General features: G+C 49.8%; 1 protein-coding gene across 4 annotated transcripts in view; it reads left to right on the top strand.

Moving 5' to 3' along the window:
* NOS1 (nitric oxide synthase 1) overlaps nt 1-8,835 on the top strand; it is a 163,376-nt gene extending 154,541 nt beyond the window's left edge. For all 4 annotated transcript variants that reach the window (XM_033097858.1, XM_033097859.1, XM_033097857.1 and 1 more), the window contains 3 exons: nt 327-521; nt 1,895-2,013; nt 3,051-8,835. In XM_033097858.1, the coding sequence (XP_032953749.1) occupies nt 327-521; nt 1,895-2,013; nt 3,051-3,066 (330 nt within the window). In that variant the 3' untranslated portion in view covers nt 3,067-8,835. The remainder of the gene's footprint in view (nt 1-326; nt 522-1,894; nt 2,014-3,050) is intronic.
* The last annotated feature ends 5,071 nt before the right edge of the window (nt 8,836-13,906 follow it).

Raw genomic sequence — 13,906 nt, 5'->3', positions numbered from 1 at the left:
ATGGGGGACCACTGGTTGTTGCAGAGAGGAGCAGGTAGAGAATGCCCCGCCCCCACTTATGCTCCTCCGGAGGGTGGTTCTAGCCGTGTGTTCTACATGGCTGCCTAGAGGGTCCTCAGCAGAAGTGGAAAGCAGCTTATTCATATAGCCTCAGACTGGCTCTCCTTCCTCCCTGATTTCACACTCCCCAATCCCCTGGGGTCACCTGGAGAACTGTACTACCTGCCCACAAGCTCCCGTGTCAGGTTCTGCTCCCTGTGGCGGAGTGAGCTACACAGCAGCGTTATAGCCCGGCTCCTGCTCACTGGTCCTCACGCTCCGCACAGAAGTACGTGCAGGATATCCTGCAAGAGCAGCTGGCGGAACCCGTGTACCGAGCCCTGAAGGAGCAAGGGGGCCACATTTACGTCTGCGGGGACGTCACCATGGCCGCTGATGTCCTCAAAGCCATCCAGCGCATCATGACCCAGCAGGGGAAACTCTCAGTGGAGGACGCCGGCGTGTTCATCAGCCGGCTGAGGGTGAGTGACGGGCTGGATTCTTGGATCCCTTTCCCGGCATCCCGTGTCCTGTCTCCTCTTCCTCACCCCATCTATCTCGATGATTAGGGGAGCCATGATGACATCCCTGCTCCCATTTTTCCATTTATGGCTGGGGGTAGAGGATTTACCCCCATAGTTGAGAGAGAAGGAAGGATGGTGGGGTGTGTAGGTAAGTGTATTCAATATGGTTGGAGCTGCGGTTTGTGAAAATAACAAGTGGATGAACTACTGGGTAGCAAAACAGAAACCATCCTAACCCAACTTTTCCTGCCCTCAGAACCAAGCAGTAGCACTCTCCTGTGCAGTTGTGCAGGTTAGGTACTGCACAAAAAGGTCTGTCTAAGGGAAGCAAGTGAGAACGGAAAGCTATCCCATGCTTAGTTCTCCAAGCCATTCACCTTGGCACGGAACTGGGTCCACCCCAGATGGAGACATGCCTTTTCCTATTTTTCACAAAGGTTAGGAGCCACCCCACATGCAAAGTCCTAACTATGTGACCAACTGCCCCAAAGAGAAAAAAATGAATCTAGACTTCCACGAAGCTCCAGGGGCGATCCCATCTTTCTCCCTTCTTCCCGAAATGAACAATCATCAACATTTTTTGCAGAAGAAGCTCTTGCTCTGAATCTGATGCTAAACCCCAGTAGATTAAAAAAAGGAAGAGCTTTTTGGTAGAAATGTCAGAGATCCAAGGAGAGCTGCAGAGGGCCCCTTCCCTCAGTCTCTTTGCTATTACCCTCAGGAGATACTTTCATAGATTCCTGAGAACTCTGCAGAATAAGGTTGAAAAACCAACCCAACAAAAAAAAAAAAAATGAAACTATTCTACAGAAGAACAACTCTCTTTCAAACCTTCTGAACTTAAATCAGTGCATCACTGTGCCCAAGAAATCTCCACTTTGGCAACAGGGAAGGTGTTCCCTGAGTGCTAAGCGGGCACTTTTTCTTCTCTCCCATCCCTGCTGGTCTCTAGGGCTGTGATGTTTCACACTAAACCCAGCCATGCCCAGGTCTGAACATGCAGGAGTCAGGAGTTGGGAGGAATGGGGAAAACGGTGAGGTTTCCATATGACCTCAGAATTGACAAAGCAGCAGCGCTGTTCCTGGACAGGAGCATAAGTGCTCTTTGCCATCTTGGCTAGAGAGGTCCCATGCCTTGGAGGACAAAGGGTTTTGCTGAAACAGTCTTGGAGACCAAGGGACCTCCAGGGGGCACTGGGTTAGGCCTCCCTTCTTTAGGAACCGTTTTCTTTAGGGATAGTCCATTCTGCATGTCGGTACGTCTACCCCCTCTCCGTGACCTTGGCTGGCATTTGAGGGCCGTTTGTTTCCTGACTATTTTTGTCCCCTAGGATGATAATCGCTACCATGAGGACATTTTCGGGGTCACCCTGAGAACGTACGAAGTGACCAACCGCCTTAGATCTGAATCCATTGCCTTCATTGAAGAGAGCAAAAAAGACACCGATGAGTAAGCTGGCCCCATCCCACAGGCAAGGGGGGGGCAGAGCCCTCTCTTCTGGGTCCTGATGGGCAGGGATGCCTGATTTCATTCCCATGGCTTTCCCACAGAGGGGTCCCCCTGGCACAGCGGCACCTGGAAATGTGTTAGAAATGCAAATAGGCCACCCCAGACCAGCTGAACCTGAAACTCTTATGTTAGGGTGCAGCAGTTTGTGTTTTAACGAGCCCTCTGGGAGATTCTGAGACCCCCTTCAAGTGTGGGAACCCCAGTTTTGCCTGCCAGCTTCTGCCTGGGGCTCCCCCTAGTGGAATGATGTATTTCCAGCATTGACACCACCTCTCACACACGGCAAATTGCTAGGAACCGTTTCATTGATGCAAATCCCAAGTGGCATTGTTTTGCCAATGTCACTCCTCCACTAGAAATTGCTGGAAACAATCCGGGGCACCACAATATTGGGATTGAATCTCACTGTTTAAACCTGACCTCAATGCGATGATACAGGATCCTTGACTGTAATTTCACTTCCCCCGTTCCCTGCCACAGAATACCTGGAAACCGACCATCCTCTCGCCTCTGCAGGCGCGTTGCCTGCAGACCCCAGTGTCCTTTACATTAAATTAGGTAGGAATTCAGCCGTCTTGTTTTCGGGAGCATAGGTCACAGACTCCATTTCTCCAGCATCCTCCCTTTTTTCCCCTGATGACACGGCAGCCTCAAAAACATACTTTTATGTCAAGTAGACGCGTGTTACTGCCACTAAGATCACAACTCCAGTGGTTGTCACAAAGCTCCTTTAAATGTCCCCCTTCCTGGGCAGTTGTGTCAGTGAGCAAGCATTCATTCATTCATTCGTTCATTCATTCGTTCATTCAAGATAAGCCCCAACTAGGTGCCAGGTCCCGTCTAGGACACTGGGGCTACAGAGGAAATGACAGTGGAAGCCGCTGCCCCCGGTTTAGTTGGTTTTCTCTGGGTCTTGAAGCAAACAGAGCAGTCTTGCTCCCGTGGCACTAACACCCTGCCCACTTCTCTTCCCACAGCGTTTTTAACTCCTAACCGGATCCTCTTGCCCAGACGGATGGCAGGGGGGCCGCCCCATGCGCTCCGGCAGGGGTGGCAGCGGGTTTTGTAAGCGTGGACACTGCTGAACCTTTCCTACGGGACCGCGCGTGGCCCCCCGCTCTGCCTCTCGTCCTGTCGCCGCGTGTCCTGGTTTCCCTCTTCTGGGTTCTCGCCTCTCAGTGTTCCCTTCTTGGGTTTCCTCCTTGAGTTTTCCTGCTGCAATGCAATGCCTTTATAATCCGCAGTGGCTCTTACAAAACTGTCCCCCCCACCCTTCCTGACAAGGAGACATCAGCGGTGCGTGAGAGCACCGGAACATGGGCACCGCTCGTGGCACGGCTGGTTTTCTGGGGTTCCCCTGGAGAGGCTGCAGGGGCAACACAGAAGAGTTTTCTGAGCCAGTCCCTCGGCCACTGAAGTCCCCCGTTTTTTATGACGATGTTCTGGGTGTGCGCACGTGTACGCATGTGCAGTGCGCCTGGGTCGCGACCATCCTCTTGCCTGTTGTAAGCGCGTTGCCTCCAGACCCCCGGTGCCCCAGCCTCTGCTGGCTCCATAACTAAGGGTCTGTGCTAGGGTCCCTGTAACACTGGGAAGCGCTCTAAGGGTCCCGGTTATAAAGGGTCAGCCATGGAGAGCGGCATGTGATGGTTAAGGGGGAAATCTCCAACGAAAAGGGGGAAATCAACGAATTCGATGTAGTTAGATTCTGGCGCCAGTTAGCGGCGCCCTCGCTGGGAAACTAACCCATCTAGTGGATGGGGCAACGCCTTCTCCAACCCCACCCACCCCAGCCGGAATCATCTGATTTGGCCTCAGAGGCAATAACACCCTCAAGGCCAGAAGTAGCCTTGTCCAAGGGAGCGGGCTGGAAATAAGAATCTTCTCGTTTTTGCCACCTGGTGACTTCAGACAAGTCCCTTGTCCTCAGTCTCCCCTCGTTGTAATGTTATAAAGCTAAAAAGTATAAATGGATCAACCTGTAAAGCTGTGAAGACCGGAAACAATATGAAGGAAAGGTGTCATGGTTCTGCTTTTAGTCTCCCAAGTGGGGCTTGCTGTTTCACCCTTGGGGGTAAAATAATGGAAGCCAGTCACAGTGGAACCGGTTTGGGGAGGGAAGCGTAATGGGGCACCGCATGGCGTCTCCTACAGGACCATAGCTCAGGGGAGGAAGAACCTGGTCTTCAGTCTTTTGGCTTTCTAAAAGTGATCCCCCAAATTTTTAACCTGGTAAAATAATTTTGACAAATAAATTATCCTTAACTCAGATCAAAACTTGGCAGCAGTCTTTAGCAGGAATCAGGGCAGGTACAATTTCTGCCTGGCAGGCAACCTCCTGAGTTTACCCTCTCCAAGTAAATGCACTGGAAGAGTCCCTTTATACACTTAAGTGCTAAAAATCGATAGCAGGCAGCGTCCAGAGAGAGCCAAGAAATCCCAGTGGCCCCACACATAAGGGACTGCCTCCGGGGGTCTACCCTGGGCCCCCAGCATTGGAAGGGAAGCATTCAGCCAGTCCCATCCTTCTGTTTGGTTTGGTTTTGTCACACAGAAAGATGGCACTTCCTTTATGTACTGCACAATGGGCATTTCTTTCTTGATGCTCTATTTGGGGGTTTGCCAAAGAGAAAGTGCCCTGGCCTTCTTTGGACGGGCCTTAGAATGGGGGTGCCAAAAAGGTGTTGAGGGGGGACAACTTCCAAGACTCGTAAAGTCCAAGGACAAACTCTATCTCGCCTTTCCCCACCCACCCTGGCAGCTCTCGCTGGTGTCCCTTCCCTGGGACAGAGTTATAATCTCCCTGCCTGCCTTTAATCCTGTTTGCTCCTGCTCAGGCTTCCATGGGCATAGAGAACAAACACTCAGCATGCTCCCCGACCCTTTCGACCCTGGAGCGAAGCCCATTGTAAACCCCACACAATTCTGGCTCCTAGTAGCTTTCCTCCCAGGGGATTTCTTTCCAACCCCTTGAGCCTTTTGGAGATACCTGCTAAGATATCACAAAGCTCCCCAGGGACTGAACTGCTGTGCTCAACCTCCCTCAAAGAGGGAGTGTGCTTCCCTCTCTAAATTAAGCTTTATGCACGAATGCTTTTCCATCAACGAATAAATACGTGTGAGCGCTTACTCTGTGCCAGGCACCTTCTTCATATATCTCTGTTCCTCTAGCAATAGGCAGACAGGTGGAAATAACACTCTTGTTTTGTCGGGAAGGCCAAAGAAATTATTATATAACCAGGACTCATCTTTGTTCCCAAGAAGAATTATTTTTTTTAAGTAAATAGCTTTCAACCCCAACACAGCTGCTTCACAGCTGGCTAGAGGACAGGAAACTGGGCTGATCTGTTTCCTCTCATTTGTCAGAATCCCTGGTACCAAAAGCCTGGCTATAAGAAGCCTAAGAAGTGGAGGATGGAGTTCTGATTTAGGATTTAGTTCTGATCCAGGGTGTGTAAGTGCTGCCCTCTTGTGGTGGTTTTTAGTTCAGTCCAAGTAGCCAAAAATAGGTGCAAATTTTGGTATAACAATAGGTGAGCAAAAATAGGATTCACTGGCATTTGGGGGTTACCCAGGTTATAGACTTGTTCTTTACCTCTCCCCTGTGAATTGGCCTGCAGTAGCTAGAACCCCACTTAACAAAAGTAAGTTTGGCCAGGAAGAATGGGACATCCAACCCCAGCGACCGGAAAGCTGGGACTTCATGTTCTATCATTATTATGACTGTAATTCCCGTACCTAGTGTTGGGAACGAAGCAGAAGTAGTTAAACTCCCTGAGAGGAGATGGTCTTCTCTTGGTTTCTACAGAGAGAGTCAGCCAGGTAGCTTTTTTTTGAGGGGAATGCTTCAGACCCACTAAAATGGCGTTTTGGAAGCCAACCTGAGTCCAAATGCTAACGCTCCCCCTGTTTCTGCAGACAGCTGTAGGCTGGTGAATTGTTAACCTTTTGAGCCTGCATAGCCACCTGTATAACAAGGTGGGTTAAATGAGAGACTGCCCCTAAGATGCCCAGTTACAATACTTGGGCCATGTAAGCGATCAAATTCTATGTTTTCACTTCATCTATAACATTTCTTGCTTCTCCAGTAATCGGAAGGCATGGTGGAGCATACAGAGCAAAACACAGTTCTTTTCTTACAGGTTAGACAGAGTCTGGCATGTAGGGACACAATCCTTAGAACTGATGTAAATGTCCGGGGTTTGAGAAATGGGTGGGATTCCATCGGCTTTGGGGAGACAGGTTTGCCAGGAAGTAGAAACAGTGAAAAGAAAGGCATGGACAGGGAGCACGTAGGGTAAACGGGGCGTGGCCTCAGACAGCCCAGCTTTGGAAGGCTGAGGAGGGTCAGAACGGTGAGAAATGCTGGGAAGGTGGTCAGGGACCAGAAGATGGGGAGAGGGGAGTGGCATGTTAACGACTTTTGACTTTATTTGGTAGGCAACAGGGGTCCTCAAGTGTTTACGAAAGGGGGAAATACTGCGACTGGCATTATGCTTGGAAAAGAATGTTCTGACCGCAGCCTAGAGCATGATGGCCGGCCAGTTGACCTATCGGTACTTGATTGTAGTAACCGAGGCTGGAATGAGGGAAGAAGCCGATGTAGTGATAAAAGACATTCCAGGGTTGAATCAACAGGACTTGGGACCAATCTGTTGTGGAAGATGAAAACAAACGAGAAAGTCAAGATTCTTGCCTCTCGGTTGAGAAAGGGGCCTTGTGAAACACAAACAGGCTCAAGGGAAAGATGAGTTTGAGATGCTGACGTGATAACCAGCTTCTCCCTGAGTCCACAGGGTCAATCCTTCCAAGGTCCAGCCAGGCCTAGAAGCTCAGAAAGAGAACTGACCCCAGGTCAGCAGACCTTGGACTCAGTACACAGGATTTTCTTGCCAGATTTGCTCTCAGCAGCCACCTGCTTTGGGCTCCAAAAGGAGGTCAGGTTTTGCCCTGAGTCCGAAACAAGTGAGATTGTTCTAACTCAGAGTGGTTTCTGCCAGAATGGTCAAGCCAGATGTTTATCCCCACAGCACCAGCCCCCAGGGCGGCCTTTTAATCCCTGCTATGAGGAAAACTGTGGATGTAAGATTTTGGTTTTTGCAGGCCATGTTGACTTGTGTATTTCTGTCTCCACGGCCCCGATCCCAGCATGTCTCTAGGCCCACTTTCCCACAAAGCCTTCTGTCTGCATTGGCACATTAATCTGCGACCGCCTGCAATGACAAGAAGGAAGAACTATTACTAATATGAGCTTCCTATGTGACCTGGCCACACTCCCTCTCTTCTCCCAACCCTTGCAATGTCTCCTGCATCCAAATTAAAGGCTCAAGAACGAAAGGCCAGGAGCTGGGATGGAGGAAACACAGGTCTGACAGTCTGCCCCTCAGGAACTCAACACACATGATCCCCATGAAGCTGAATTTGGCCTTCGGGGGGCTAACGCCTGCCTGGCCTCTTCTTTCTCTCACACCTACCCTGCCCTCAGTCCACTGCCATTCCCTGCCTGGTGGCAATAGGCACAGCCACCTCTCCCCAAACACGGATGTGTCTCAGACCTGAGGACCGAGGTGAACTTATAACCTTAGAACGAACATCTGCGTCGGGCCTCTGCTCTTGTCAAAGCCACGTGCAAGGGGGGAGGTCAGGCGTCAATATGACTTGTTATGTGTATGGGTTCATTTTGTCCTAGACTCTCAGTGGTTCTAAACGAGTAGGGCATGTCTGTGCAGCCCAGGACAGAGCCCACTCTGGCCCTGGTGGGCAGGAACCAATCTTCCTTCAGATGTGGCTTTCCACAGTCTTCTAGAAAATGACTCCAGGGCATCCAAATGTTCCGACTCGACTCCTCAGCTGTAGGGGATTCTAGCCCAGGGTCTGTCCAGAGGTGCACTAGTGGCATTTGGGGCTGAAGAACCCTTTGTGGTGGGGGCTGACCTTGGCATTGGAAGACATTGAGCGGTGTCCCTGCCTCCATCCCACTAGATGATGCCAGCAGCAGTCCCCCCAAGCGTGATAACCAAATACGTCTTCAGACATCGCCAGATGTCCCTGGGGGGCCACAGAATCTCTCCTGGCTGCCCTAGGCCTTCTGGACTAAGCAGAGCATTCCTCAGCCTAATGGCTATTTCCATTATCAGCTGCCCAACTGAGACTCCAAGGATTGTGATGGAGGAATGAAAAGGTGTGGTTTCACAAACTCCCTCCCAAGACAGCACGTTGGCAGCTCCATTTCAGTACCAAGCGATACCCTCAACGTCCGTTCTGGTTAAGATCCATGGAGGCCCAGTGCCCACCTGTGCCCTGCCGCCCACCTCCACCCTGTTTTCCTTGTTGTCTTGTTGTCACCGTGATTGTAAAGACCCACTCCGGGCTCAGCAGTGGTTTTTCTGGAAGGCTGAGAGAGAGAGAGAGAGAGCATGCTCATTTGGTTGCTCACACCGCTGTACCCGGGGGTTCCATTCCGGGGTTGGGGAGCGGGGGAGGGGGGCAGAGCAGTGTCACATCTCGCCACACACACACACTGTCAGCAACTCGGCCTTCCCCGCTACCTCTGAGCTCTCGATGCTGCTGATCTCCGCCAAGTATCCCGTGTGCTCCCGGCACCTTCCCTGAAGGACTGACACCCACCCCACGCTCTTTGCGCGGTTGTCCAGGCTGTGTTTGCCGCATGCTCTTCTTCTGTATAGTTCTCATCTTCTCATTGGATGGAACTCAACAAAAGTCTCCTTCTGCCTGTTTGCATTATGGTTAAAACATTAAAAAGTGAACTCAACTTGGCTGACTGCTGTCATTTGTTCAGTGCGCGTGGGAATTTCTCGCGCGTGTGCCCACTGTCACGCGCCAGGGCACCCCCCCTCCACCCCCAGGAAGCCCAACCTGAAACAGAGGGGGCAGGAGGCTGATTGGGAAGTGGACTTGGGAAAGGGGAGAATGGGGAGGGGAGCATAGTCTCCAACTAGTCAGAGGGAAAGCCTGAGCTGCAATATTGTCGCCACCAAAACTTGGGCCAAGTCCTAGGCCATTCTGAAGATGACCTTGAGGGCGAGCTGCAGGTCAGAGAGGGAGCAGCCACCAGGGCATTTCTCAGTGCCGGCTCGGCCCTGCTCTACAGACGCTGGTCAGTTAATTAAAACAATGGCTGCCAATTATTAGGCGCCCAGTCTTCACCAGAACACTTTGACTTGTTTTCATTGCTCTCCCCGGTTCAGAACTTGGGAAACTGAGGCACCAGCTGATTGGCTGGCTTAAGCAAGGTCAACACAGCTAGTAAATGTCAGAGGTGGAGTCTGAACACAGACTGATCGGCTCTAGATCTGCATTTTTAGCCACCACCCAGTGCTGCTGCTTAAGAGACCCAGACTGTCCACGATTCAAATCCTAGCTCCTACTTCCTGGCTGTGCAACTTCAGATAAATTACCCAACTTCTCTGTGCCTTCATTGCTTCACTGTAAAACAGGCCATGATTGTTTCAAATTCACTGCAGTGAGACAGGATTACCTGGGTTAATACGTGCAACACACATAGGGTAGGATAGGATAGGACAGGACAGAATAGCCCTATATTTTACCAAAAGAGTCATCCACCGGCACTAGCAGAGCCAAACACTAAACACCAAGAATTACAGTGGAGAAAGACTGGCTATTTTATTATGAATGGCATCACCCAGCAGAATGGGAAGCTAATGCTCAAAAGCCCGAACACCCCAATATCATGTAGGTTACAGAGTCCATAGGGCAAAATCACAAGACACTGTGGGCTCAGGGCCTCAAGGTCATGCTGGGAGCTGACAGGTCGGAGGTGGGGTAAAGGGTAATAAATCATTTCTTCAGATCTTGAGGACAATTCTGAGATCTGTTCTGGCGTCCCTCTGTCTGGTTTCATGGGAAAATAGCCAGGAGGTTGTCCCACCTTGGGGCTCAGGAGCTGAAACAGAACTTAGGTCAAGATGTTATCTCTAGCCTGCCAGAGGCTGGAGCTTGTGATCTTTAGTCAGATGGGGGCTACTGCCTTCTGCCTTGGGGGTTGCTGATTATCAGGGGCAAAGGCTAGGTCTCTGGAGGTGGGGGGGAGAGAGCGATGATTTCTAGAGCTAGGATTTAAAGCTAAATTTAATCAAAGTCATGAGGACTCCTGGTTTCATATACACAAGTAAATAAACTAAGATCCACGCTCTGGTCCCTTCCACCTATCTCAGCCCTTTACTCTCACTGAAGCTCGAACAGCCCCACCTTGAGGTCATTCGCCATTTGCTATTTAGGCACTGGGTATCTCAGGCCTCCTCAGAACACCTGCCATCAGTGGGGCCACTTGTTTCAAAAGCCAATTCCTGGCCTTTACCCCCACCCCCTCCCACACACACACACACCTGCCCGTTAGGAACAATGCAAGCGGGTCTAATACCCGCTTGCATTTTTAACCAGCTCCCCCACATAATTCATGCACACACCAGAGTTTTGACAGGCCCAGCCTCAGAGGTGGCTGAGGACAATTTAACATGTATATGCATCCTGACTGGAGTGGCTTCTGTTGCCTGGCAACCAGGTGAAAAATCCAAGTTTACACCAAAACAGAACCTTCCCAACCACAAATTGAAAGGAGAAGGGGGTGGGAAACAAGTGGGGGGAGGAGGAAAAGGATTTTTAAATCACTGCAGGTCAATATAGAACACGGGCTTCCCCATCAGTTAAATAGTAAAAATGTGTCTCTTATTTTGTTCTTTGTACCCTTGACAAAATCGCCCAGATCACAAAAGCAGAGACAGTATTTACAATTAGGTGGATCAATATAGTGTTTACTCACATCACTAAAAGGAAATCGCTTTAGCAAGGGCCCCTGGACGAAAATAAGATTAAGTTAATCAAATAGCCGAAGATTAAAACCAGAGTAATTAGTAAAGTGATTTAAAAAAAAAAAAAGCCCTCAAATATTTAGTGTTATTAGACTTGGGGTCTCCTGGCTTCTCTGCATCTGTTTTCTCCACTAGAACTTGGAACTAAGCTTGGAAGTGGATACTGAAAGCCCCACTCTCTTCCCCCTTTTCTGCTTCCAAGAATTTTGAGACCTACAAGGAGAATGAGTTCGCTCTCCTCTCCCTTCCAGTTCCTGGTCTCTCAGGGATGTGACCGAATAAAGAAACTAAGTGCGAGAAAGCCTCTGAGACATACTGTCAACTCAAGGTGTAGTATCTGTGGCATTAATTAAACCTCGTGCACTAATTGAATCGGTTTGGTTGTGAAGACTTTAAAAAGAGTCGCTAACGAAGAGGCAGGTAGGAGCAGAAGAGCTGCTGGCAAAATCTGTGGGGAGAGAGACACCTGTTCTTTTTTCCTCCAAGATCCCACGCATCACCTTCCTTGAAGAGCACACACTGCCCCCACAGTGCCCTTCCAGAAACATCTCTTTCATCCAGTCATGGCTTTGCCCAACGGCATTTGGCGCCACCAGGGACCAGAAGAGGACCAACTGCTCCAGCCAACGTTTGGCGCCTGCCATGGCCACCAGCAGCCTTCGCTGCCTCTGTCTCCTTTACCACTCCACACCAACCTTCCCTTCTGCAGATTCGCCCCAAGAGTTCTAAGCACAGGTTTTATTCTCCTTCTTCCTAGCCTTTGTTTCTGCCACTCCCCCTACCCGGAAAGCCCACCCTCCTCCCTCACCTCTGCAGAACCCACTTCTATTGCCGAGGGTTTGATTCAAACATTGCCTTTTCAGGGCAGCCCTGCTCTAGCCTTATCCTCCAATGGTGCTTTCTATCTGTACCAGTCACTTGGCATATTGGCAGTCTTGCTTTGCAACAGTGTGTGTGAGAGAGAGAGAGAGAGAGATCGGCCTCGAGATAGACGTTACCTATTGCCACAATAATGCTGAGTCACAAACAGTCACAAAATCTCCCTGGTATGCTGCATTATCGCTGCAGAGGTTAGAGTCATGTGACGAGGAGCCGAGAAGTGCAGGCAGCCTCTACACGCAACAAAAAAAAACAAGTGATTTTCACCTGGAGTCTCTGCCGACACCTTTCTTGTAGCCCCACAAGACCCACTGGAGACTTCTGACATTCACAACAGTAACATAATAAGTGTGTGTGGTTTTGAGCCACTAAGGTGCAGTAGTTAGTTAAAACACCAATAGAAAACTAAAATCTGTATTAAATCTCTATTCGTTTCTCATGGCTATGTTCTAGGGAAGAATCCATTTTCTTATGTTTTCCAGCATCTAGAAGCTGCCCACATGTCTTGGCTTATGGCCCAGCCTCACTCCAACCTCTGCTTTCATCATCACACTTTCTCTGACTCTGCCCCTCCTGGGTCCTGCTTCTAAGGACCCTGGTGATTATTATATTGGGCCCCCCCCACACGCTGTCCAGGATAATCTCCCCGTCTCAAGATTCCTCACTTAATTACATCGGCAAAGTCCCTTTTTCCATGGAAGGTTAACTGTGATATTGTGATTTATAATGAGAAGTACATGTTTGGTCTTCATCCTGATTCTGGTAAAGCGCTCCTAAAATCCTTGGGATTTCCTAAGTGGTAAGAGCAATAAAGGTATCTTGTGATTCTTAAAAACCCCTTCTCAACAACACCAGAGTTTATGTTAATGAGTGATTTATGGAAAGCACCAGAGGATGGAGGCTGGTTGCCAGGGGAACCAACGAGGTGATTAAAGGGTTGAAATTTTTGGTCCCACCCCTTGACCTCGGAAGCGAGGGGGCTCGAGATTGAATCCTTCAATGGCCCAAGATTGAATCAACTATGCTCATGTAATGAGGCCTCCATAAAAACCCAAAAGGAGAGGAGGAGGTTCAGAGAGCTTCCGGGTTGGTGGACATGTGGAGGTGCCAGGAGGGTGGCACCCCTGAAGAGAGCATGGAGGAGGCTCTGCTCCCTTTCCCCATTACCATACCCTATACATCAATGCCATCTGGCTATTCCTGAGATACGTCCTCTCTCGTTAGTAATCTAGTAAGTAAAATGTTTCTCTGAGTTCTGTGAGCTGCTGTAGCAAATTAGTCAAACACAGAAGGGTATTGTGGGAAGCTCCAATCTGTAGCTGGTTTGTCAGAAGCCCGGGCGACAATGTGGTCTTGCAATTGGCTTCTGAAGTGCGGGGAGGGGAGGGCAGTCTCGTAGGACTGAACCCTTAGCCTGTGAAGTCTGTCTCCAGGTCGATAGTGTCAAAATTGCGTTGAATTGTAGGACACCCCGCTGGTGTGGGAGGATTGCTTGGTGGGTGGGGGCGGAAAAGACACATCATAGTAATATATTCACAGGTTCTAGGAATTAGGCTGTGACCATGTTTGGGGGCCATCATGCAGCCGACTATAGGGTGTCCTCGGGCCCTCAAAAATTCATGTCCACCCCACATGCAAAATGCATTCAGCTCAATTGAACTGCACGTATTGGACTAATTCGCGCATTTAACAGAAATATAATGAGGACCTGCTATTGTCAGGCTTTTTTGTAGGCACTGGAAGTCTACCAAGAGACCTCACATTCTACTGAAAGGAGAGAAACAACTGGTTCATTTTTTTTTTTTGAAGGAGTATGTTAGATCGTGATCATTCATTTTGGAGAGAAACAACGCAGGGTGACAGAGAGTTTCAATAGGGTGGACACAGAAGGCCTCACCAATAAGGTGACTGAGGAGAAAGACTTGGGGAAGGGAGGAAGCAAGCTGTGCTCATTCAGGGGGCAGGGGGCTCTTCGATCTGAAGAGCATCTCTATGGGTTAGTGGGAGACCCTCTCACCTACCTTTGCATATGTTCAATAAGCATTTGAGCAAAACTGGACACAGGCCCTGCTGTCATGGAGGTTACTGTTTTATAGGAAGGTTAC

The sequence above is a fragment of the Rhinolophus ferrumequinum genome, chromosome 25 (genome assembly GCF_004115265.2).
Source record: "Rhinolophus ferrumequinum isolate MPI-CBG mRhiFer1 chromosome 25, mRhiFer1_v1.p, whole genome shotgun sequence".
NCBI classification, from domain to species: Eukaryota; Metazoa; Chordata; class Mammalia; order Chiroptera; family Rhinolophidae; genus Rhinolophus; species Rhinolophus ferrumequinum.
The sequence above is the reverse complement of the archived record's forward strand: the minus strand, read 5'-3'. Positions and strand labels throughout refer to the sequence as shown.